The following is a 27,423-nucleotide window of genomic DNA, read 5'->3' as shown; positions in this document are numbered from 1 at the left end:
CTGGAAGGCTGTTTTCTTCTCCCATCCACTTGGCATTCAAATTCTCATCTTTCAGGAACCCCCTCAAGTGAGCCGTCCTCTTTATAGCCCTTCTTTATCCTCCAGACTCATCAGGCCAGACACTTCCTTCTGCACGGCCCTGCCCCCACCCCCACTCACCCAGCCTGTCCACCTCGGTCAACTGCAGATCAGTCTGTGAGCTCCCAGGGTGGGGAGGCGGGGTCGCCCACCTTAGAAGTGGATGTCCAATGAACGAACAAGAGTTTAGGAAAGAAATGTAGAGAGAAGGGGGAAGTTGTTGAGTTTTTTTAAAAAAAGGATTTAATCCTTAGGATTCAACACAGAGCTGTGAGACGTCAACCTGTGCGAAGGAGACTGCTGGTGAGCAGGGAGATAAACACTGACACCAGAACATTTGCACCAAACATACAAAGCCTTTCAGGAGAAAGCGAACTGTCAGCTTGGAAGACAAGGTTGCTTTTATGAGAGCGATACTATGTGTATGTGTGTGTCTGTGTGTCTGTGTGTTTGTGTGTGTGTGCGTGTGTCCACTAGCAGGACCCCAGAGGAAAACAATCAAGAACTTGAATATGCTCTGAAGTCCACTTTAAGAATCTGCACTGCTTCCATTCCTTTTGAAATATCAATCATCACTAGAAAAATCTAAAGGCAGGGTAATAGAAAGTTATGGATGAACTCTTCCTTCTGGAGAATATTTTGCTTTAAAACTATAGATCAGAGAAATCTACTCATTGAAAAAAAAGTTTTTTTCTTTGCACCAGTTTCAGTTTTCTTGTCATTGCAATTTTAGGGTCAGAATTCAGATTCACTTCGACCCTTGCAGCTTTTTGCTTGTCAGTGTTTTAGCTGAAGGATTCCAGGAGGTTCTGCATGTGACAGCTCAGGCATGCTTCAGGGTGATAGAGCAAGGACACAGGTCAACACGCTTGGATGCTCCTGGCAAAGTTCAACCAAAAATGACAACTGCGAGTGTTCTCCTTGGCTACTGTGGGTTCTTTCCAGCTTTGCTGAGACATAACTGACATACAACAGTGTAAGTTCAAGGTGTATGTACACATGATGATTTGACATGCATGTTGCTAAATGGTTAACCCAGTAAGGTTAGCTTACACATCCTTCTCATCGCATAATTACCATTTTTGTTATTATGCTGAGAACATTCACTGATTACTCTCTCAGGAGCTTTCAACTATGCAATGCAGTACTGTTAACTGTAGTCTTTTCCTTTGCAGAAGCTTTTGAGTTTGATGTAATCCTACTTGATGATTTTTGACTTGGCTCTGTGTTTTATTAATACTTAGAAAAATCAGAAAGCAAAAATATGGTCTGATGCAAATGAAAGGGAGTTGTTTTAATAAAATGTGTCTTACAGTGTGTAACAGTTCACCGAGGAAAAGCAGTGCCTCCCAGGTAACGTCTCTAACAGTGCACTTGCCAAGCCCCAGCTGTGACCAGCTGCTTCCCCCGCCCATGCACGCTTAGAACACAGAGTACCTGTGTTTATTTTGTCTCAGTTAGCACATGTAACTTCCAGACCATCCCTGTCAGATCCTGGACAACGGGAACTATCTTTGACCTACATGCCTAAATCATGGCAAAGCTGCCCACAAGGCAAAACGAATCTCTGTGGGACCCTCGGTGCTACTTAAATTAGATCCACCACTACCTGCCTCTGCCCTTACTCAGCAATAATATGGTGTGAGCTGTAGAGTGTGTGTAGACACTATTTATACAGGTGGAGGAAGTGTCCCTTTACACCTTGTGGCTGAGTTTTCCTGTATCTCCCCTGGAAGTAACCATTCAGTATCTACTAACTCATATTCATGGTGACTTTGTAGAAACACATCATGAATAACAAGAATCAACCATACATCATACAAGCCCATAAAATTGGTAAGGATCATTACGCTATGCTTTTCTGTTAAACCATCAAGTAGGAATTATTTAGGAATTCCTGGCCCTAATGCAATAGGACAAGAAAGAGAAAAAGACACACTGTCTAAAGAATAAGTCAAAATTCTTTGTTTCTGCAGCAGACATTATCAGCAAATTTCAAAATCCAAGGTAATCCAGTAAAAAATTATTAGAAGTGTGAGAGTTCAGGAGAAGGAAATGGCACCCACTCCAGTGTTCTGGCCTAGAGAATCTCATGAACAGAGGAGCCTGGTGGGCTGCTGTCCATAGGGTCGCACAGAGTCGGACATGACTGAGCAACTTAGCAGCAGCAGCAGCATGAGAGTTCAATAATTTTTCTGAACACAAGGTCCACATAAAGTTCAATATCATCTATTTCATTAAGGAATTATTCTGTTAAGACCAAAATAAAAATAATATAATTTGAAATATTGATAGAAATACAAATATGAATAATTTTAACCAAATAAAGTTTCTTGTAATTTACAAAAACTATACAAATGTTTACTAAGTCTTTTAGAAAAGAAAAACACATAAATAATTCAACAGATATGTTAGTGACTTCTCTAAATTGATTCCTAAGTTTACAGTTATTTTAATTGATATTTGAATAACATTTTTGAGATCCATATGAAAATATTTTTAAATACTTCTAAAAGAATAAATGAGCCAGAATTGCTATGAACTTTGAAAAATGGAGAGTAATTCAGAGAGGTGTATTGTGGATAATTCCAACAGGATAACAACAAAAATCACATTATAATAATTATGTGTGATGATAGCAAAAATCAGTATGTATATATAACTGAAAAATCTTATTTGTTGTTCAGTTGCTTGACTCTTTGCCACCCTATGGACTGCAGCACACCAGGCTTCACTGTCTATTACCATCTCCTGGAGCTTGCTCAAACTCATGTCCATCAAATCAGTGATGTCATCCAACCATCTCATTCTCTGTTGTTCCTTTCTCCTCCTGCTCTCAATCTTTCCCAGTATCAGGATCTTTTCCAGTAAGTCTGCTCTTCACATCAGGTGGCCAAAGTATTGGAGCTTTAGCATCAGTCCTTCCAATGAATATTCAGGATTGATTTCCTTTAGAATTGACTGGATTGATCTCTTTGTAGTCCCAGGGACTCTTGAGAGTCTTCTCCAACACCACAGTTCAAAAGTATCAATTCTTCAATGCTCAGCCTTCTCTATAGTCCAACTCTCACATCCATATGTGACTACTGGAAAAACCATAGCTTTGACTAGATGGAACTCTGTTAGCAAAGTAATGTCTCTGCTTTTTAACATGCTGTCTAGGTTTGTCATAGCTTTTCTTTCAAGGAGTAAGCGTCTTTTAATTTCATGGCTGCAGTCACCATCTGCAGTGATTTTGGAGCCCAAGAAAATAAAGTCTGTCCCTGTTTCCACTGTTTCCCCATCTCTTTGCCATGAAGTGATGGGGCCAGATGACATGATCTTAGTTTTTTGAATACTGAGTTTTAAGCCAGCCTTTTCACTCTCCTCTTTCACCTTCATCAAGAGGCTCTTTAGCTCCTCTTCCATTTCCACCATAAAGGTGATATCATCTGCATATCTGCGGTTATTGATACTTCTCCAAGCAGTCTTTTTTTCAGCTTGTGCTTCATCCAGCCTAGCATTTTGCATGATGTACTCTGTCTAAAGGAAATCAGTTCTGAATATTCACTAGAAGGGCTGATGCTGAAGCTGTAGCTCCAATACTTTGGCCACCAGATGCGAAGAACTGACTCATTGGAAAAGACCCTGATGCTGGGAAAGATTGAAAGCAGGTGGAGAAGGGGACAACAGAGGATGAGATGGTTGGATGACATCACCGACTTGACAGACATACATTTGAGCAAGATCCAGGAATTGGTGATGGACAGAGAAGCCTGGCATGCTGCAGTCCATGGGGTCACAAAGAGTTGGACAGGACTGAGGACGGAACTGAACTGAACTCTGCATATAAGTTAAATAAGCAGGGTGACAATATACAGCCTTGACGTATTCCTTTCCCAATTTGGAACCGGTCTGTTGTTCTATGTCCAGTTCTAACTGTTGCTTCTTGACCTGCATACAGGTTTCTCAGGAGGCAGGTAAGGAAATACGGTATTCTCATCTCTTTGAGAATTTTCCAGTTTGTTGTGATCCACACAGGCAAAGGCTTTAACATAGTCAATGAAGCAGAAGTAGATGTTTTTCTGGAACTCACTTGCTTTTCTACAATCCAATGGATGTTGGCAATTTGATCCTCCACCTTTTTTAAATTCAGCTGGAATATCTGGGAGTTCTAGGGTCACCGTGTGAAGCTTAGCTTGAAGGATTTTGAGCATAACCTTGTTAGCATGTGAAATAAGTGCAATTATGTGGTAGTTTGAACATTCTTTGGCATTGCCTTTCTTTGGGATTGGAATGAAAATTGACCTTTTCCAGTTCTGTGGCCACTGCTGGGTTTTCCAAATTTTCTGGCATATTAGTACAACACTTTCACAACATCATCTTTTAGGATTTGAAATTAGCTCAGCTGGAATTCCATCACCTCCTTTAGCTTTGTTCATAGTAATGCTTCGTAAGACCCAACATCAATATTTTAGGAATCAGTGAACTAAAACAGACTGGAATGCATGAATTTAATTCAGATAACAATCATTTTACTACTGTGGACAAGAATCCCTTAAAAGAAATGGAGTAGCCCTCACAGTCATCAAATGAGTCCAAAATGCAGTACTTGGGCGCAATCTCAAAAACTACAGAATGATCTCTGTTCGTTTCCAAGGTAAACAATTCAATATCACAGTAATACAAGTCTATGCCCCAAACACTAACGTCAAAGAGATCGAAGTCTATGAAGACCGACAAGACCTTCTAGAACTAACACCAAAAAATAAATAAATAAATAAAAATGATGTCCGTTTCATCATAGGGGACTAGAATACAAAAGCAGGATACTTGGAGTAACAGGCAAGTTTGGCCTTGGAGTACAGAATGAAACTAACAGAGTTTTGCCAAGAGAACACACTGGTCACAGCAAACGCCCTCTTCCAACAACACTAGAGACAACTCTACACATGGACATCGCCAGATGGTCAACACAAAAAAACCTTCTGCTGCTTATTAAAGCTACATTCATTTTGGATCACTTGGTCAACAGACTCCTCTGGAACCATCTCACATACCCTGGGTCCAGGACGTAACCCGGGAGGCTGGGCACCCTGCTGCTCGGTGCCACTTCACTTCAGGCTACGTCTTTGTCACAAATCTGAAATTCCAGTCTTTGAAGAAGATTCTCTGCCTCCCCACATCCACTCTGCCGCTGCCAGACCCTCTCTCTCACATGAAAAGACACCCCACCCCACTCTGGATCTTCAGAGACCCACCGTGCACCTTTACCCAATCCTCACCCTTGTTCACTGCACGTTTCCACAGCCAACGCACTACCTTCCTATGAGCCCAGCATTTCCAGGATGGCGTTAAATCCCCAAAACATGATCTGCTTAGCATCCCAGTGCTTCAACTCGCTTTTATACTCATCTCCATCATTTGTCAGAGAAAAACTGTACCGCACACAACTCAACAGGCCAGGATGCCCTTACCAAAGGAGAGAGACTGGCCCCAGCTCCTCTGGGACAAAGGCAGGTAAGGTCTGAGCCCTGGGCTGAGCTAGTGAGTGGTTCAGAGGACGCAGGTTGGGGGCCCGGTCATGCAATGAGGATATCTAAGTCTGCCCACTGGTGCTGAGGGTGCATCCTGCCACAGGGCCCGGGGACAGCAACTGTCTTACTCAGCGGGCTCAAAGGGGTATGTCCTAAGCCCTGAGGAAGGCATTTCTAGCCTTCCAGCAAGTGGTTGGGAGAAGATTTACATCTCAAAGGAATAAAGAAAGAATTTACAACCACAGATTTTCCAAAGTAAATGCTCTCAGAAAAAAAGAAAAGAAAAGATCCAAGGCTTATGATAAGAAGAAGTCTATCTAAATATTGGTCAAGTTGAGGGGCACCTGAGGTCTTCCTGGTCACTACTGTAACTGCGTGTGTGCATGCTAATCTGCCCAGTCGTGTCTGACTCTTTACGACCCCATGAACTACAGCCCACCTCTGTCCTCTGTCCTCTGTCCATGGGATTCTCCAGGCAAGAAAAATGGAGTGATTTGCCATTTCCTGCTCCAGGAGATCTTTCTAACCTGAGGATCGAACTTGCATCTTTTATGTCTCCTGCACTGGCAGGCAGCTCTTTATCACCACAATTATAGCTAGATCTCCCTGCAGCAATTGTACATCCAGGCATTTTACCAGGTCGATGGGTTGGTGGAGGAGGAAGCGCAGGCCTCAGAGCCTAGGAGCAGGGCCTCTGTTACAAGCAGGGGCCTGATTCCCTCCTCTCACAGCTCCCTCCCCCAAGGCTCTTACTTCTCTGGAGGGTCTGCACTGAGTAAGGGGCAGATGGGCCCCTGAGCAGAGCAGCTGGAGTTTGTCAGGTGGGTTAAACTGGAGCTGTGTCTTCCCTGATACTCCAAGGACAGAGTTAGTGGCAGGAGCTGAGCTCTGCAGAAGTAAGAGAGAGGATGAGCACCTCTGTCACTCTTGAGGTCAGGGAGACTAGACCCCGCCCCACCAGGGACAAGTGTACAAGAAGGCTCCTCAGGGGTCAGAAAGGGAGGGGCACCATCCCATGATGTTGTTGTTGAGTCGCTCAGTCACGTCTGACTCTTTGCAACCCCATGGACTACAGCACACCAGGCTTCTTTGTCCTTCACCAACTCCTGGAGCTTGCTCAAACTCACGTCCATTGAGTCAGTGATGCCATTCAACCGTTTCATCCTCTGTCATCCTCTTCTCCTCCTGCCTTCAATCTTTCCCAGCATCAGGGTCTTTTTCAATGAGTTGACTCTGCATCAGGTGGTCAAAGTGTTTGAGCTTCAGCTCCAGCATCAGCCCTTCCAATGAATATTCAAGGTTGATTTCCTTTAGATTGACTAATTTGATTTCCATGCTGTCCAAGGGACTCTTGAGAGTCTTCTCCAGCACCACAGTTTGAAAGCATCAATTCTTCGGTACTCAACCTTCTTTATGGTCCAGTTCTCACATCATAATAAGTGCTGTCAGACTTCCCACAGTCTTCTGTGCTAGAATCCATCTTGGCTAAAAGGTGAGCATGTATATGGGGAGGGCCCTGGGACAGGTCAGATGTGGGGAGAGAGGCGAGATAACTGGCCAGAGCGGAACAGAGCCCTGGAAGAAGTGCCCCACATCAGTGATTTAAATCACATCTCTGGCACACTCCTCATTAGGGACCTTGCTGCTCTCTTCTCTAGGTCTGTGTTTCTGCTTTGCTCCTGCTCTACATGAACTGCTTCTTTGTTCGCTTTGTACTAACTGTGCTGCCAATAAACTCTGTGCCTGCTTCACCCCATTTCTGTGGGGAATTCTTTCTCCAAAAAAAGCCAAGGACCCTGGTGATCTCACCTGCTGTTGGAAGGACCAGAGCAGTGACTTTCCTCTCAATGCACATCTGTTGTAAGTCATTGGGAGCCGTGTGGTGAGAAGGACATGGGGTCTGTTCAAACTAGATCAGTGTGGAGTTCAGGGAAGCCTTTTGCTGGTGGGGTAGGAGGGGATGGGAGAAAGGCCACATTCTCTCCTCCCCTCTATTTTTATTGAATCTTTTAAAAAAGAAAAGTCTGTAGCACCAGGAGAGGGGGAGGCAGAAGGCACCTCGGCCGCAGCAGGGGTACCCTGAAACTTCCACTCAAGCTGGGCCTTCTCCCTCCACTGGGAGCACCAGGGGACGAGCTGGCCCACTGGCCTGACCCTTGCACCGTGGGCTCTCCCTACCTGCAGTGTGGCACTCACAGCACTCACTCACTCGCCAACACAACTGTCTTCCAGGCTGTGACAAAGACCTGCTGATTGACATCCTGACCCAGCGCTGCAACACCCAGAGGCTGTTGATCGCCGAGGCTTACCTGGGTGCCTTCAGCCGGGTGAGTCCCCCCAACCCCTCTCGTTTCCAGGCAAACTTCTGAGACACCTCCAAACAGGGTCTGGTATGCTCTCCAGTCTCTGATCACAAAGGTGTCTGACTTTACTGAACATTAGGGACAGTTCCTCTGCCTCAAACATGTGGCACAGAATGTGGGGAACAGACACATCAGAAGTGCCTGTACGTGATGTGTGACCCCACCAGCCCTTTCTTAGAAATCATTCATTTCATGTAGTAGAAGCTCTCACAGCCCAGCACCACCACCTGTTCCAATTAGGCACTGCCTGCGAACACCCCATGTTCAGCTCCAGGGAAGGCACACAGGAACTAATGACCCAGGCCCAGAAATAAGATCTTTTCCTGCAGTTCTCCTGAGGTCCTCACCCGCATCTCTATCCAAGTGGCTTCCCCACTAGCTTTTCCTCCCAAAGCTACAGTTAAAGACCATTAGAAAAGAATGGTGCTCAAAAATAGTTTCAGGCAATAGAACCGTCCAGAATACTCGTAATCATGCACTGGTTTTGAAGCAGGTGCCATTAAGGATTTCTCTCCTTTTTTGTGCGGTTAAACCACAGATTAAAAATGAAAACTCTTCAGTCCAAAAGGACCTGTAATAGCAATTACTTTTTGTCAACTGACCATTATCGATGAAACACTCTTTCTCTGTAACTCTTTCTCCGTAAGACTACTTCTTAAAGATTTAGTCCATCTCCAAACCTCAGGCTCTGAACAACCACAGTACACAAAACAAAGGCGTTCTCTGCTTTAGAATGAATGACATCTAAAAAGCCACCACTGCTCATGAAATTAGCTGAATTAAGCCATAGTAGGAAACCAGTTGTTGTTGTTTTTCTAGGTAAAACTGTTCCTTTTCTTGTGTTCCTATGATACCCGGAGTAGTTTTCCTTTGGAAGAAAATGTAAAAGCTATACAAGTTGCATCATCAGTCACCCAATATTGCTGTAATATGCATACTGCTGTAAGAGAGGTCATTTTCAGTAACTTCTTATCCCAAAAGTTTACATACATCTGTGCTTTTCATAGATAAGGTTAACTTAGGTAAAAGCAACACTTTATCACTCTCTACAAAATGGCCCTAAAACAGACCAAAAAAACCCCCTAAGAAACGAGGCGTTTGCACCTTCTCAGACAGTGGATCCTCCAGGGAAGAGGCTTTACCACATGCCCAAGGTCTCAGAATGGTCAGACCCCCTGTGCTAGGGCCCCAGGCCTCCAGGGAACTTGAGGACCCTCAGAGGAACCTAGTGGGGCCCCTTGGCTCTGAGAGACTCCATCAGGTCAGTTACCTAGTCACTTTTACTGCTACGGGTCCCTGGCTCACACGGTCCTGAGTTGGGCATTGCCACGTGGTACCCAGATGGATTTGGAAATGGTTCCCCCCCGCCAAAGCTGCTGCCCCAGGACCTTACCCTGGGTATCCCTAAACTGAAGGCAGGAGGAGTCCAAACCTAAAACTCCACTGTCTTGCTTTAATCCCAGAGCATTAATATCGATTCCCCTGCAAAATACCCACCTGTGCACCAAATTCAATCCATCCTCCCACCCCTCTCACCAAGTGCCCAGCATCTGCACTCTGACTCTCAAGCTGTACTGGCCACCTCTTGCTCTGCCCACTGCAACAAGAGGAGGCCCTGCACGTCCGCAAACTGCCTGGCCAGGGCTCCGTGCACTCCCCCAGGACCTGGACACTCAGGCAGCCCCAGACACCCCCCCAAGACTGCTACACCACATCCTGTTCTGCCGGCGCACAGGCCTGGCTCCCCACCTCTCCCTCCCTGCCAGGTGTGCAGACTGACCTTACCTCCCGCCCCTCAGCCTTCACCTCCTGGAGTCAGGGAACGGGTCCAGCCAGGGTCTGATATAGAACAGGAACTGCATTCACTGGAGTCCACTCTGCCTGTAAATAAAAAGGAGGAAAAAAAATCACATTAGGGTACACTTAACAGTTAAAAAAATAAAACACTGACAAACTGCCTCAATGTCCCATTTCCTTCATTTCTTCCTCTGGCTGCCCCCCAGACACCCTGCCGGACCTTGGGGATGGCTTCCTGACCGCCCCCACTGCTCACTTTCAGAATGACTTCTTCCACCTGGACAAGGCTAGTTTTCCCTTCCTGTGGGAGAGCTGATAGATTTCCTGTATGCTAACCACTGATTTTTATTAACATGAATAACAAAGATGAGAGGAAATTACTCTCTTAGCTGCTGAATAAGTTACAGTTCTGGGCACATTCCATAAATACTTCTTACTATTTGATACTTTACATTAGAGATGAGCTGCTGATACTAGTCCCGAGACACACGAGAGAAGCCTTGGAACATAGCCAACACACTGGTCAGTGTGAGGAACGCGGCACTCCAGACCCTGACCCAAAGCAGTTCTCCCCAGGGCGGTGCAAGCTGGGACCCAGGATGCCCCTGGGCTGGGGGGACTGCCCCAGCTGAAGGGCTGGGCAATCTGACAGTGGTTCCTACAGGGGGCAAGGTCACCTGAGGTAATACTCCAGGATACAAACTGGTGCAGCCACTATGGAGAGCAGTATGGAGATTCCTTAAAAACAGTTACCCTACGATCCAGTAACCCCACTCCTGGGCATATATCTGGAGAAAATTCTAATTTCAAAAGATACGTGCATCCCAATGTCCATAGCAGCATATAGTAGCCAAGACATGACTTTTATATATAAGACAACCTAAATGTCCAATGACAGAAGGATGGATAAAGAAGATGTGATATGTACAATGGAATATTGCTCCATTAAATAAAAAATGAAATACTGCCATTTGGAGCAACATGGATGGACTTAAGAGATATTATCATACCAAAGGAAGTAACAGAGAAAGATAAATACCGTATGATATCTTAAACATGCTGCTGCTGCTGCTAAGTCGCTTCAGTCGTGTCCGACTCTGTGTGACCCCATAGATGATAGCCCACTAGGCTCCCCCGTCCCTAGGATTCTCCAGGCAAGAACACTGGAGTAGGTTGCCATTTCCTTCTCCAATGCATGAAAGTGAAAAGTGAAAGTGAAGTCGCTCAGTCGTGTCCGACCCTCAGCGACCCCATGGACTACAGCCCACCAGGCTCCTCCATCCATGGGATTTTCCAGCCAAGAGTACTGGTGCCATTGCCTTCTCCATCTTAAACATAGAATATACTTAAACATAGAATCCTTAACATAACTTAAACAAACATAGAATCCTTAAAAATAATACAGATGAATCTACATAGAAAACAGAAACAGACTCACAGACATAGAAAACAAACATACAGTATCAAAGGGGAAAGGTGTTGGGGGGGATAAATTAGGAGTTTGTGATTAACAGATAGATACCACTGTAAATAAAATAGATAAATAACAACAGTTTACTGTATAGCACAGGGAACTCTACTTAATACCTTGTAGCAACCTATAAGGAATCACTCTGCTGTATACTTGAAACTAATACAACATTGTAAATCAACTGTATGTCAATATAAGTAAATAGGTTTTTTAAAAATTTACTTACCAGTGCACAGTGACAAAGCAGCTTGCACTACTTACCAGTGCACAGTGACAAAGCAGCTTGCACAAGTGTTTTTATAATGTAATATACAATTTCCCGAGTGTTTACAGGATGACTATTGGGTGGGCAGAATTAAGACAACTGCTCAGTCACACTTCATACAGGTCTACAACATGGCTTCAATAGCAAGTATCTTTTTACAACAGCAGGAAAAGCGATAGAAGTTAAAAACATATTCCAACAAGCAGAGTGCTGGCTGTCCTCCTTTGTCTTGCCCTGAGTGCACACAATTAGGTAAAGATAAAAGGAAGAAAGAAAAGGGAACCGCTATGTCATTTTTAGTTTAAATGGAGCTGTCGGAGTTGCTGCGACACGGCCCACCTGCAGCTCCAACAGATCTGCTTGAACAGCACCCGCTCACCAGCCTAGTTTAGGCCCAGGCCGTGAAGCCCACAGAGTCCCTTTGGGGCAAGTCTTTGGCAAACTGGAAAGAGCAGCAGTCAGGCTGGGGAGAGGCACCCTGAGAAGACTGCATCTGCAAAGCTGTGTCTGCCCCTCCAGAGAGCATCTAAGACGCTGACTAGACGAGGCAGTTGAAGGCTCCGCTCTGAGCTTGAGAAGTTTGGCTGCTTCAACATGTTACTCAGTATCTATTTTCTCTAATGAAAGTACTGTCTTCTGATGTCCTGAAAAACGAGCCACCACCACAGCGAGCTTCCCAGGTGGTACTAGTGGCAAAGAACACACCTGACAATGCAGGAGACTTCAGAGATCCAGGTTCGATCCCTGGGTCAGGAAGATCCCCTGGAGAAGGAAAAGGCAACCTCCTCCAGTATTCTTGCCTGGGAAATTCCAAGGACAGAGGAGCCTGGCAGGCTACAGTCCATAGGTCACAAAGAGTCAGACACGACTGAAACAACACACACATGCACGCATGTCATGTTAGAATGAACTAGTGCCCTGAAGAAAAGATGCAGCCTGGTGATAAACAGTGTTGGGGGCCAGGGCATATTGTAAACAGTGACAGCAGGCTCTATGAAGGAGGCCGACGGCACAGACAGCAAAGGAACACGCAGGTGACAGGAATGGGAAGCCGGGACCCTGAGGGAGGGGCCTGCAGACCCAGGAGCTGCAGGAAGCCGGCAGGGTGGAGTGGGTGGGGAGCAGGGATAGCAGCAGCAGGAGGTGAGGGCAGGGATGTGACCACCACGGGCACATTGAGCACCCTGGAGACCGTCACATAAAACACCCACACGTTTGCTATATTCTGAGCTGAGCTGCACAAAAGTAGTTATAATTCGTCCTAGAGTTTGGAGTGGGGAAGGGCCTTTCTGCAGAGAAGTGACTAGCTGATGTGCACGTTCCAGGGTCACCTGTCAGGTGTGCTGGGAGGGCAAACGAGAGGGCAGAAGGGGGCGCTCCAGAGGCCTGGGCACTGACCGCAGGAGCGATGACCACGAGAGGTCGAGGCTGCGGTGGTAACTGGGCATAAAATCGTCAGTTTGGGGATGCATTCGTAAGTTAGAGGCCATGAAATCACTGACAACTGGATACTGTAAAGGCTGTGAGAAATACAAGGGAACAGACAACTAATGAGGTGGAGAGAAAGAAAAAAGAGGGGAGAGAGAACACAGCTAGCACCTGCCATTTTAAACCTACAGCAAATTACCTAATATTTTGGGGGAAAAAAGACCTTTTGAGTGCCTCATACCAGCCAGAAAACATGTTAAGGACTTCACCTGAGCAAACACCGTCTAGTAAGGTCAACGCTGAGGTAGGAGCTGTCCTCGCTGTGCAGACCGGATGGGGCTCACAGGCGAGCCACCCACCTCGCAGCTGATGCTCCGCCCGGACTGAACCCAGGCCACCTCCCGCCTGGGCACCACCGGCAGTCTTTTTCTTTTTTAATTTAAATTTATTTATTTTAATTGGAGGCTAATTACTTTACAGTATTGCCTTGGTTTTGCCATACATCAACATGAATCCACCACGGGTGTACACGTGTTCCCCATCCTGAACCCCCCTCCCACCACCCTCCCCATAGCATCCCTCTGGGTCCTCCCAGTGCACCAGCCCCAAGCATCTTGTATCCTGCATCGAACCCAGACTGGCGATTCATTTCTTATATGATATTATACGTTTCAATGCCATTCTCCCAAATCATCCCACCCTCTCCCTCTCCCACAGAGTCCAAAAACTGTTCTATACATCTGTGTCTCTTTTGCTGTCTCGCATACAGGGTTGTCATTACCATCTTTCTAAATTCCATATATATGCATTAGTATACTGTATCAGTGTTTTTCTTTCTGGCTTACTTCACTCTGTATAATAGGTTCCAGTTTCACCCACCTCATTAGAACTGATTCAAATGTACTCTTTTTAATGGCGGAGTAATACTCCATTGTGTATATGTACCATAGCTTTCCTATCCATTCATCTGCTGATGGACATCTAGGTTGCTTCCATATCCTGGCTATTATAAACAGTGCTGTGATGAACATTGGGATACACATGTCTCTTTCAATTCTGGTTTCCTCGGTGACATCACTCATTTTCAAACCCTCAAGTCCATCATCTCATGTAACCCACGCACACACATGTGAACCCAAACCAGACTAGCTATTATGTGAAGGGGCAAGGAGAAGGGCATCCCGCTAGAAGATGTTCTGCAATTATCCCGTTTTCCCCACAAACTTGAGAGGTGGTGTAATGCAAGTATTTGTTTTCCCTGCACAGGACCTGGTTGGGGACTTGAAGGAAAAGCTTTCCAATCACTTCAAGGACGTCATGGTTGGCCTCATGTACCCCCCACCCTCATATGATGCCCACGAGCTGTGGCACGCCATGAAGGTAGAGCGGGTCACCCTGTTATACTGCCACGTGTGATCAGGGAGGGAAGGGGGCATGTCATAAACAAGAGAAATGCTTGGGGAGAGGAGGTTGTCATGAAAAGGGGAAGCCTCCATAGCCCAGCAGCAGGATCACTTGACTCTTCTTTTGAGCAAACTCAGACCCACGACCTGGCCCTGTGCAGAGCTGCCAAGAGGAAAGAGGAAATGAGGTTCTTTTGGGGCTGTCTGCATTTGTCTCTTCCCCAGTATGGCTTTCAGCTTCCCTGATGGCTCAGTGGCAAAGAATTCACCTGCCAATGAAGCAGGTACATGTTCGATTTCTGGATCAGAAAGAATTCCTGGAGGAGGGCATGACAATCCACTCCAGTATTCCTGCCTGGAGAATCCCATGGACAGAGGAGCCTGGCAGGCTACAGTACATGGGGTCACAAAAAGTAGGGCACAACTTAGTGACTAAACAGCAGCATCAGCTGGTTTGTCTTCCTATGTTACACGGAAATGTTAGCATTCTTGTGAATCTCTTTAAACTATTGTATAAATTGGGCTCATAAAGTAATGAGTCAGTAATGCTGAGGCAGAGACAAAACATAGATGACATCTATATTTTTGTGACCCTAAATTAGTCCTTTACCAAAACTACTGCTCAAATGTAGCAAAATCTTGCTTCTAAAGGATGAGAACAATTCTTTCTTACAGGCCAGTCATGAAAGAAACTGATTACAGATTTGTCAGAGGTTTGTTGGCTAGGGAAGGGAGACAGATGACTTTTCACATCTTTCCAGATCTTTCCAAATGCTGAATGAGACACCTGTAGAGAGGTTGCAATCACTCCAGGGGGGTGCCTGCCAATGACCTGATTTCCCCCATCTGGGAACAACACGAAAAGGGAAAGGGAGAAAATTAGGGGACCTGGGTCATGGCTATCATATTCACAAATCAGCACTGTTGTTTGTTTTAGTCGCTAACTCATGTCCGATTCTTTGTGACCCCATGGACTGTAGCACTCCAGGCTCCTCTGTCCATGTGATTTCCCAGGCAAGAATACTGTAATGGGTTGCTATTTCCTTCCCCAAGGGATCCTCCCAACCCAGGGATCAAACCAGCATCTCTTACTTGGCAGGTGGTTTCTTTACCGCTAGGCCACCAGGGAAGACCAGTAGATCAGCACAGGCCTTATATAAAATATGAATTTCAACTAATGTCTTTTTAAGTGTTGCATATGTCAGTCCGTACCTCTTGCAAAATGATGTAACTAAAAACCTAAGGAGAAAGTCCTATGTCAATGTTTAGATGAAACTGTTATACTTTTTCAGTGTCTCATAAAATGGTATGGATTTCTGAAGCTCTCTGAAAAAGGTGTGTTGTCTTTCAAATCACCATCAGGGAGGAATATCCCATGACTGGAAGAGGCTGCAGAGAGTACGCAGTCCAAATATGCAGGCAAATGGTACAAAACTCCACACCTGGGGAGAGGTGGGGTGAGGTCTCTGCACCATTCTTGGGGAATTAGGGACCCAGAATCAAGGACAGAGCACCAGGGCTACATCCATTCACTACAGGGCTACTCCTCGTGTAGGTGCCTTCATGTGTCTCTTGCTCTGTCCTTCCAGGGAGCAGGCACTGATGAGAACTGCCTCATTGACATATTAGCTTCGAGAACAAACGGAGAAATTTTCCAGATGCGAGAAGCCTACTATTTGCGTAAGGAAATGTACATTTGTACATATGTTTTACACATTATAAACTTTATATTTTTCAAATAACAGGCAAAATATTCCAGTTTATATATTTGAAAGAATTATCTAAGACAGTCACATGTGAGATATCGCTTACGCAAGACTAATGAATTGTCTAAGTAGAGTTGGTGGTTAGGGCACTAAAATCAAAGCAACCCCAAGATAATTGAGTGAAGCAAAGTTTCCAGGAAAATCATGATGAGTTTCTACAAGGTGGACTTTAGTTTAGGACAGCGCACACTCAGGACAGTGGCTCAGGGAGGACCTTGTCTGTCACCCAAGAGGGACAATTACGAAGACAGAACAAAGCAAAGTGTAATGATCACTCAGTGAATTCTACAAATCCAGGCAACAGCTTCACTTTTCATAAACCTCATAATCACTGAATCCACCTCAGAATCTGATTTTTATGCATTTTAAAAGCGGAAAGGTTAACGACTTTCATATTCAAAAAAGCTTTAATACCTTAAGTTCCATCGCATCATGTATCATATGACATTGAGTGTGAACAAAATGTTCCAGACAATCAGCTCCATTGCACTCAAACAAAAACAAGACTTTGCCAGGGGAGAGAATTAAGACCCTTCACTGACAATATTAAGACAAGACAAAGACTTGGGGGACCGCTGGGCCAGGCAGTGGTCTAAGGAAAGAGAAGACAGCCCTGAATTTCAAGGGTTACAGAATGTGAAATGATTCTCAATGCTGGTTTTCAATTTTGGAATAGAGATAGTATTTTTATAAGAAAGTAGACTTGGGCCTGTGTTATTGTTGGGATCAGTTTTGTTGGGTGGACTGTTCACGGGCCTCATGTGAGTAGAAGGTGGCAGAAGACCAAGAAATGTCACCCTATGGGAGCAGCACTGACCTCTGCAAACCAGGGAGGCGCGGTTCCTTCATGACTAACTCTTCCACATGGGTGTGCTCTCCCCCAGAATACAGCCGTGACCTGCAGGAGGACATCTACTCAGAGACCTCAGGACACTTCAGAGACATGCTCGTGAGCTTGGTCCAGGTAGGAGATTCCTAGATTTGCTCCACTTTGCACTACTGAAAAATAGATATGTTTTGATTTCAAAAAACAGGACAGGAAACTCCAGTAATAACAGTTACTGAATGCCAGTAAATTCAAGGCACTTCAATGGAAACTTGGGTTGAATATAGAGACAAACAAGTATGAATGAGACACCATCTCTGTCCTCAAAACAGTCTATTCTAAATAAAATGATCATAGTTATAGATAAATGCATAGCTGATTATATATTACGAGGGAATTAACAGACTGACAATATTACAGTTACAATTAGTAGAATGTGCACACTGTCTAAGGCATCAGGAACCCAGGACCCACCCAGCTGGTGAACAGTCAGAACCACCAGATGAAATACAAGAAACTGGGATCCAGGAGCCTCCCATATGACTTTAATTTAAGAGATTCTGCTTTATTGAAAACAAAAACTAGTTTTCCCTCCTTAGTACAAGTGTTAATCACTCAGTCATGTCTGACTCCTCTGTCCATGGAATTAACCAGGCAAGAATACTGCAGTGAATTTTCATTTCCCTCTCCAGGGGATCTTTCCAACTCAAGGATCAAACCTGTGTCTCCCGCATTGCACGGGGATTCTTTACCATCTGAGCCACCAGGGAGCCCTCCGTAGCAACTATTTATGTCTGTAATTCCATCTTCTGCTTGAGTTTGTATTGACCGAATTGTTCAGACACAGGCTCAGTGTCTGATGACAGGTGCAGGAAGCCAGAGGCTTGAATTTAGACAAGCAAAGTTGCCACCGTCCTTCTGTGTTATCAGTCGGATTGCTGACCAGCCATCTTCTAGCAGGGAGTAGTGGATGGAGTTCCTGATGTTCCAGCCCAGGTTATAGAACTTACCGAATGAAAGAGAACAAGGGGACATGGGGTCGGGGAAAACTACAGAAAATCTCCCACCCATTCTGGAAAATAGGGACAGTGTTAGTCGTTCAGTCATGTCCAATTTTTTGGCAACCCCATGGACCGTAGCCTACCAGACTCCTCTGTCCATGGGATTCTCCAGGCAAAAATACTGGAGTGGGTTGCCATTTCCTCCTCCAGGGGGTCTTCCTACCCAGGTATCAAACCTGTGTCTCCCACATTGGAGGCATATTCCTTGCTGTCTGAGCCACCAGGAAATTCCGTGGTAGACAGACCCATAGCCATATACTGATTTTTCTTTCTGAAACTGCAGGTTCAAATCTTTAGCTTGGGAGATTTTTTCTTCTTCTTCTTTTTTTTTTTGATTCTACAAAACTTTGTTTTTTTTAAATGGGCAGTTTTACATAGTACTTTACATGAGAAAGATAAAAATTAAGAATTATTTCTACCCTGGCTAGAACTAGTCTGTGTATAGAAAAGAGTTAAAATGAGAACACAACTATTGATAATGATTTTTTTCCTTTACAATACCAATGGCAGTGTGCAAATTTAAATAACTACTTTATTTTCCTTCTTAATCTTCAATTTTGTCATCTTTCTTATCCAGGGTAGCTTCACATATCCAACCAGATGTGTGTTTATGTGATTAAAATCTTCATATTGTACTTCACAATATTTGGTATCATTTAGTTAAGAAAATGAATAAATACATCAGCCTGATTTTAACACCAACTGAGAATTTCATTCATTGCCAAGCACCAAGAATTTTAATTTTTTAAACTTTTTTTGTGCCCAAGTTACTGTCATTTTTAAATTAGGAATAAAGAAATCCAAAAGGAAAGGTTTCTGAGGAAGCCAAGTACTAGCTGCTCCAATGGAGGAGAGATTGGTGATGGGCTGGTTGGCTTTTTCAAACTGTTCAATTGAAAAACAAATGGCATAGAACTAAGTAAACCCATTGACCTTACAATTAAAGTAAAACTTTCCATTTGTAAAAACAAAATCAAATATTGTTTAAAGTGAGGAGGGAGGAGGGTTCAGGATGGGGAACACATGTATACCTGTGGCGGATTCATTTTGATATTTGGCAAAACTAATACAATTATGTAAAGTTTAAAAATAAAATAAAATTAAAAAAAAATAATAAAGTGGATTTGCACAGCATGGCTGTGTACCTCCCAAAACTGCCCATATCAATTCATCAAGTCCTATTCTGAGGATTCTACTCTCTGGAATGATAACATCAATAGAGAACACAGAGCTTGGCTTTACATTGCCCAACAGGAGGCTTCTGTGTGAGCTGCTGGGGAAATAATAATAAATAATAATAAGCAGCTCAGTCGTGTCCAACTCTTTGTGACCCCATGGACTGTAAGTCCATGGAATGCTCCAGGCCAGAATACTAGAGTGGGTAGCCTTTCCCTTGTCCAGGGGATCTTCCCAACCCAGGGATTGAACCCAGATCTCCCGCATTGCAGGCAGATTCTTTATCAGCTGAACCACAAGGGAAGCCCAGGAATACTGGAGTGGGTAGCCTATCCCTTCTCCAGTGGATCTTTCTGCCAGAATTGAACTGTGGTCTCCTGCATGCAGGTGGATTCTTTACCAACTGAGCTATAAGCCTATTTAAATTTGTGACAGAAGTTGAGTCTTTTTATATGAAAAAAGTTTTTAATAATCATTATTAATATTAAAAATAATCTCACTTGGAAAAGCGTCAATCAAATATTTTCTAACTTATAAATGTTGTAAGATTAGTTACAAGATTCTCTCAACTTAAAGGGGTCATCATTTCTTGGCTTTCTTGGACTGACACTCCATAATGTAAATTAAAACAACAGTTTCCAGTCAGAAATTCGTATTGGCATTAGTACTGCGCCAACAGAGTAAAGACAACAGTGCTGCTATAAATCCACAAGTTACATCTAAGGGCAAACATATCTTTATTTTCTTAGTATCCAAACAGAAATGTATTTCAGTTTGTTAAAGAAAAATATAAGTAGGGTAAAAATGTGTTTCGTAAGGACCTTTTTGTATTCCACTAGGGCTATATCTCAGTCCAGACTCTCCTTCCAAGTCTGGCTTCTTTTCTTTCTGGTCCACAGTTGATCCCCCAGCACATCCCACAGTAACATGCCACCCATTTTGTAAATAAGTTTATTTGTACCATTTTTTAAGATTGCACATATAAGTGATATCATGCGGTATTTGTCCTTCTCTGACTTAACTTGACTCAGTGTGACAATCTCTAGTTCCATACATGTTGCTGCAAATGCCATTATTTCATCATTTTTATGGCTGAGTAGTATTCCATTGTGTGTATGCACCACATCTTCTTTATCCATTCATCTGTTGATGGACATTTAGGGTGTTTCCATGTCCCGGCTATTGTGACTAGTGCTGCAGTGAACATTTGGGTGAATGTATCTTTTTGATATGTATATACGTATAACTGAATCACTTTGCCATACACCTGAAATTAACACAACATTATAAATCAACTAAACACCAACAACAAAAAATTTAAGGCAAAAAAACCAAAGATAACTGCTGGTCCGCATCTCAGAGCCAGCTGAGGGAAGTGTGCTGATGGCACCTCCTCCCTGGAAGCTCAGACGGGCCCTGTGGCTGGGCCGACACTTCACATCTGCTGAGTAAAAGCCCAGCCTGCAAACAGGGAAGCACATGGTAAATGGGATTGTTTCCACCTCGTCTGACTCCTCTCCACTTATGTTTCTATTTGGTGAAATTCCAGTGATCAAGTGTGCTGCCTCTCAGAATCTCTGCCCTTCTTCAAAGGCTGAGCTACAAAACACCTAAAAGTAACTGATACCCAAGAATGAAGATTGCAGTAGATTTTTATAAAGCAAATGCTCTATATTTCAGGAAAAACACACAGTTCTGAAAATTAAACATGACAGAAAATAAGTCACAAAGGGAAAAAATCAGTGCACAATATTTTCCCTTGGCAAAACTGCAGTTCCTTTTTCCTGAAATTAAACAATAATGCTTTATTTTTATAGAGTACACATGTATATGCAATAATATTATCTGTATAGACATACATATTTTGAAATAACACACAATTTGTTTTATCACTGGCTTTCACCTGATTTTGATTATGACTTTACAGGATAAAGTATTACTTCTGAAGTTCAATTTCTAGAGTTGGAACTTAAGTGTGTGTGTGTTTAACCTTAAAATAGCTTTTCAGAGCATTAAAATTGCCCTTTCAACATAGAATACCAAAAATGAGGAGAGTTCTAGATTTTATAAGAAGCCAAGGAAAATTAATAATGTGTACCTAAATATTATATATTTAGAAGGTTTCACAGTATATTTCCCTTAAAATGTAAAACACACTTTATGAGTATAATACAGATTTTACAGAAGTTACTTAACTCACAATTGAAACTGGATATAAGAAACTTAAAAAGACATAGTATAATATCCTTTACTAAGTCTTTTTCAAGATCAGGAGTCCTGTGTAATGCTTAGTAAACTGTACAATTTCTCATAAATTTTTAAATATTTTTAAATTTGACCACTGGCTTCTGATTTCCATACTCATGACTCATTTTGGAACTCCTAGTTTAGGATTTGAATCAATACTTAGAGGACTGGACACATATGAAAAGTGAGTTAGGGAACTGATGAAGTCCAGCATGTCCGCTGACCACAAACTCTGGTATATCCCATGCCAGAGAATCTGTCTAGGTATTCTCAGAAAGGAAATGGAATTGCATCCTACGGGTTTGTGAAACTCAGAGTAGATAATAACTGAGACAACTGAGACAACCAGCTAACTGAGGGTGTTGTCACAGGACCAAGACCCTTCTCTCCCCCGAGCTGGGATCCTTGTTCTCTCTGCCTCAAGCTCTCTCCATAGATAGATGATAGAGAGACAAATAGATAGGTTAGGTAGATTCCTTAGATAGATGATGATCGATGATAAATGACACATAGAAAATAGACTCATGCTCAAACCCATGTCCACTGAGTTGGTGATGCCATCCAGCCGTCTCATCCTCGGTCGTCCCCTTATTCCTCCTGCCTTCAATCTTTCCCAGCATCAGGGTCTTTTCCAGTGATTCATATCTTCACATCAGGTGACCAAAGTATTGGAGCTTCGGCATCAGTTCTTCCAATGAATCAGTTCAGTTCAGTTCAGCCGCTCAGTCGTGTCTGACTCTTTGGGACCCCATGGACCTCCCTGTCCATCACCAACTCCCAAAGTTTACTCAAACTCATGTCCATTGAGATGCCATCCAACCATCTCGTCCTCTGTCATCCCCTTCTCCTCCCACCTTCAATCTTTCCCAGCATCAGGGTCTTTTTTAATGAGTCAGTTCTTCACATTAGGTGACCAAAGTATTGGAGTTCCAACTTCACCATCAGTCCTGCCAATGAATATTCAGGACTGATTTCCTTTAGGATTGACTGGTTTGATCTCCTTGCAGTCCAAGGGACTCTCAAGAGTCTTCTCCAACACCACAGTTCAAAAGCATCAGTTCTTTAGCCTCCAATTAAAATAAATAAATTTATAAAAACAAAACAAAACAAAAGCATCAGTTCTTCAGCCCTCAGCCTTCCTTATGGGCCAACTCTCACATGCATACATGACTACTGGAAAAACCGTACCTTTGACTCTATGGACCTTTGTCAGCGAAGTAACATCTCTGCTTTTTAATATGCTATCTAGGTTTGTCATAGCTTTTCTTCCAAGGAGGAAGCATATTTTATTTTCTTGGTTGCAGTCTCCATCTACAGTGATTTTGGAGCCCAATAAAATAGAGGATGATAGGTTGAAAATAGAAATATAGATGGTAGGTAGATAGATATATTAGATTCCTTAGATAGATATGAAGGTAGAGAGGTAGAAAGTAGATAGAGAGATGACAGACACTGTTTGTAAAACAATCAGGTATTATCTATGTATCTTTTCCTCTCAGCTCTGCTATAAGTCAGTGTGTGTCCTTGGGTTTATCGTTTTGCTTTCTTGAGATTCCAGAGACATACTCCATAAATTAAGGGTCATGAAACCATTCTTCTCTCTGTTCCCTCCTTGTGCCCATGTTCTAAAATTCTCCAACAGTTATAATCACATCCGCCTCCTCCCTCTGCATCTTCACTTTGAGAATCAAAGGAAAGACTGTCCATGGACATTCAGACACACTTGGGTTTTTTTGTGAATTAATAGAGAGTGGGGATTGGAAGCTTGAAGGTGTTCATGAAACGTAAAGTGTTTAAATTATTATCATATTTTCTGGGAAAGAAGTGCTTTAACTTAATCTACAAAGAATTTTCCAGCAGGGCTATTTCTAATAAGAAAACCACTCGACCAGAACACGTTCTTCTTGAAAATGAATGCCAATCACTGAACTTACTCACAGCACTTCCTCTGCTCTGCTTCTGTTAAACCAGACTTACGGGAGATCTAATTATGTGTCAAATAATGAAGGATTAGTCACTGAGAGGTTACTTAATCCGCATGCATGATCACACAGAGATGACAAGTGTCTCCACAGAGAGGAAGAGGGGCATCTGCCAGGAGTCCCCTGTGCCGCTCCACAGGCGGCTGCCCTGGGGCCTCCAGCGACCCACCACCTGCAGCTCCACTGTGCTTGCTCCCAACACTTCTGGCTAGACTTGAACCCCCTTAATTTGTTCCTGTCACGAGTTTATTCTATTCCTAACCCAAATGCCTGTTTATGCCATTTCTCTGGCATTTGCATCCCCTAACAGGCTACTGTCCTAACTTAGGCTTTTTATGTGACCAGATCTGCTTGGTAGGAAAAGCTACATCACACATTAGCTGATTGACATTTTCTTAATCTACCCGTCTGCTTACAGTGCTTTTGGCAATCAATTGCACAAAGAAGTACACATATGGGCCCCATTTCAAGTTAAATGTCCAAAATTCTTACCTCTCAAAAAAAATATCAGATGCACAGAACTGCAGAAAATTCTTAAATGTTTCTCACAACTTAGCTACATTGTGTGATTGGAAATCACTAAAAACACTTCAGTGATCCAGAAAATCTTCCCATCTCTACTAACTGATGTTTAAGTTCTGTGACATCTAAGGTATTTCTTTATCTTTCCTTCCTTTGTGTCGTATTGATTCAGTGAGTATTGATCAAAAGCCTTCAGTGTGCCAAGGACGACTGGGAATTATCAAAAGAGGCAAAGACCCCAGTCTTAAGAAGCTTGTGTTTTAGTGGGGAGATTCAGACAGGAGAAAGCTAGTAAATTGGTGCATTTCCCAGCATGTTAGCTGATGAAGAATACAGCAGGGGAGGGGATGGTGGGTCAGTTAAGATGTGCCACAGCTCAGTCAGAGCAAATTCCACTAAGAAGATGAGCCTCAGCTGGTTAATGTATAGCCCTTTCTCTGTTTCAGTTTGGTCAGAAGCAGGTAACCTCTCATCATGGTCTGGCCTCACCTCTGCTCTCACTGAAGAATCCCCTCATGTCCAGCTGTATCCTCCACACGGTTCCAGCCACTGTGGTCTGCCTCATGGCCCTGGGCTGCCGGAAGGGTCTGCCTGCTGTGGCCATAAGCCCCTCCACCTGTCAGGCTCCCCTGTGTGCTTCTCAGCCAGCAGTCAGGGTTCTCCATCAGGAGCGGGTGAGACACTTGGGATCCTTCAGGGGACTCCCAGATGGAGATAATGCACAGAGGTGTCTTCAGGGCCCCCTGCCCTGTCCTGTGTCACTGAGTTCATTTGCAGATTCCAAAAAACAATAAGAGCAAAAGACAGGGTACTCAGTATTCCCGCAAAGTTCAAAAAGCATGTTTCCTTCAGGCCTCCCAAAGGAAGCATGAGATAAACTGGGTCATCACGTGTCTCTCCCACCTCTCTTTCCTCTGTGTCCTCATGACCCTCAGGGACCAGAGGACCTTGCACTGGCGAGCCCTCTTTCCTTCCTGTTTGAAATGTCTTCTTAGGTCAGCTTGGCTGTGTCTGCTCTTTCCTTATATGATAAAGAGGCAGGAATGAAACAAATGTACAAAATACTTTCATTTGAAAAGACCCTTCAGAATCTCCCAGAGTTTGCTCAAACCCATGTCCATTGAGTCGGTGATGCCATCCAAACATCTCATCCCCTGTCGCCCCATTCTCATTCTGCCCTGAATCTTTCCCAGCATCAGGGTCTTTTCAAATGAGTCGGCTCTTCACATCAGGTGGCCAAAGTATTGGAGCTTCATGGACGGATGACACTGGAGAGTTCTGACAAAATGCGGTCCCCTGGAGGAGGGAATGGCAAACCACTGCAGGATTCTTGCTGCAAGAACCCCATGAACATGAAGAGTATGAAAAATCAGCCATGTTCCAATTTAAAAACAAAGGACACTTATAAGGGAAACCTGTGCTTGCTTCCCAGGGAACCAGGGAGGAAGGATACACAGACCCAGCCACGGCCACTCAGGACGCGATGGTAACTAGGACTAGCGCTGGGGGGCAGCTGTGGGGGCTTTGTCGGGCAGCCTGGGGCTGCGGTGCTACCGGGCGGCCCCACGGCATTTCAGGTGCTGTGGGAGGCCTGCCAGCAGAGGACAGGGGAGCACAAGACGCTTCTGCAATTGATGCTGTGTAACAAGAGCTACCAGCAGCTGTGCCTGGGTAATGTCCTCCTTCTTTATAGCTCCTCTCCGATTTGCAGTAAGAAGCAAGTAGGTAATTGGGGGGAAGGGGGTGTTACAAGTAGAGGAAAGCCAGTTCTCTCAAGGCATCTATTTTAGATTATGTTTGTACAGACATGCCTCATCCATTAACACTGCTAAGGAAGGAAGTTTCTGTAGAATTTTATTTTTCCAGTAACTGAATTATAGCAGTTCCTGAGGTTGCAAAGAGTCAGACACAACTTGGCGACTGAACAACAACAACCTTTCAATACTAAACCTTTAAAAGCCATCTCTGGTTTTGGTGAAGAACTTACATGTATCAGCCATGTTCCGTTCAGTGCATCACGTGTTGTCTTAAACAGAATATGCTGAACATAGGTTAATAAGTCTGGAAGGAACCAAGGTCATTGTTACTGAAGCTGTGATTCACACAAAGCTGCCGTATTGGTTTTAAAGGTGCTTTCTTTGGCTTTCCCCAAACTGCTGGATACTTTTCTATTTCTCTTGTTTTTTAATTGTTTTTTTTTTTTTGGCTGCACCACGTGGCATGAGGGATCTTACTTCCCTGACCAGGGATCAAACCTGCATCCCATGGAGTGGAAGCTGGAGTCCTAGCCACTGGACCACCAGGGAAGTCCCTGTTTCTCTTATTTTTTTACAATATTTTTTTTCTACTATCCATAACACACAGAAGTCTATAATAATTTAAAAGGTGTCCCACTCCAACCCAAAACTTATTTGCACATACCTACACTTTATTTGCCTTCCTATGTATAAGCAGTCAAATCAATACCTACATTTAAAACTTATAGTATTCATAATAATCTCATTTGAATCAATTTGTTAAAGTTTTCCAGGAATTTCAAAATATTTCTGGGCAAGACATAGTAGATGCCATTAATGAATGTTACGATGGATACTTTCGAGAGCTGCTAGTAGCAACTGGTGAGTAATAATTTCCTTGATATATCAAGTGTCAATTAGCTCTGACTGAGATAAAGATGTGTTCAATTGAATTAAAGTGACTGAGTTAGTTTCCCTTGATTTTAATTATTTAGACAAGACATTTCTCTACATTCTCTGTAGACAAAAAATACATCAGCTCCTAATACAATGGCAAGCTGATGTTTTTCATGAACCTATTCTCTTTCTAAGAGCTGTCAGTGTTCATGGTAGGAAGCCTTGACTTCTCAGGTCATTGGGATCCCACATCTTTAAATTCATTGCATACATGCTAATTTCCTTCCCTTGTAAAGAGGTTATGGTTTTACCACTATTTGAAATGTTGACATTGTAATATAGTGTACAATGAGGGATCCCACAGAGAACTCACAAAATATCAGTTTTCCAGGATTATAAGTGGAAAAAAAAAAGTATTCTCATCGTTTCCCAAATTTTGAAAAAAAAAAATGTATTGTTACTCTCAAACTTTCTTCTTTTCTCTCTGTTTTTTCCTAGTTCTCTGTATTCGAGACAAACCAGCCTATTTTGCTTACAGATTGTATAGTGCAATCCATGTAAGTATGACCCACATATTTTTAATGTTTCTCCAGAAGTCATGTATACTTTCTCAAAGGACTAGTTTTACTTCAATCATTTAAGTATTTATTCCCATTTTTGAATTTGTATGCAAATATATTACCTTCAAAGTAGATATGCTCACGTGAAAAGATATATTACACACCAAAATGAGACCCATCAAGTGAAAATAATGCTCTGCTTTCTATATCAAATGGAGGGGCCTAAGAAGTATTTCTTAGCACCTTTCCCCCCAGGAGGTGTGCTTCAGCATTTTTTTAGCATCTGAAGAAACTGAAAAGCCAAATGCTGTCACAAGCTTCCAAAGAAA

At 43.4% G+C, this 27,423-nt stretch overlaps 1 protein-coding gene across 1 annotated transcript in view; it reads left to right on the top strand.

Moving 5' to 3' along the window:
• The window catches only part of ANXA10 (annexin A10), an 80,421-nt gene that overhangs the window by 45,255 nt on the left and 7,743 nt on the right, over nt 1-27,423 (top strand). The window contains exons 3-10 of the mRNA XM_010852792.1: nt 7,827-7,921; nt 14,185-14,298; nt 15,911-16,001; nt 16,972-17,051; nt 25,334-25,387; nt 25,479-25,572; nt 26,424-26,519; nt 27,033-27,091. Of these exons, the coding sequence (XP_010851094.1) occupies nt 7,827-7,921; nt 14,185-14,298; nt 15,911-16,001; nt 16,972-17,051; nt 25,334-25,387; nt 25,479-25,572; nt 26,424-26,519; nt 27,033-27,091 (683 nt within the window). The remainder of the gene's footprint in view (nt 1-7,826; nt 7,922-14,184; nt 14,299-15,910; nt 16,002-16,971; nt 17,052-25,333; nt 25,388-25,478; nt 25,573-26,423; nt 26,520-27,032; nt 27,092-27,423) is intronic.

This window comes from Bison bison, unplaced genomic scaffold (genome assembly GCF_000754665.1).
Source record: "Bison bison bison isolate TAMUID 2011002044 unplaced genomic scaffold, Bison_UMD1.0 scf7180017864316, whole genome shotgun sequence".
NCBI lineage: Eukaryota > Metazoa > Chordata > Mammalia > Artiodactyla > Bovidae > Bison > Bison bison.
Note: the sequence above shows the minus strand (reverse complement) of the source record. Positions and strands in the feature narration are given on the sequence as shown.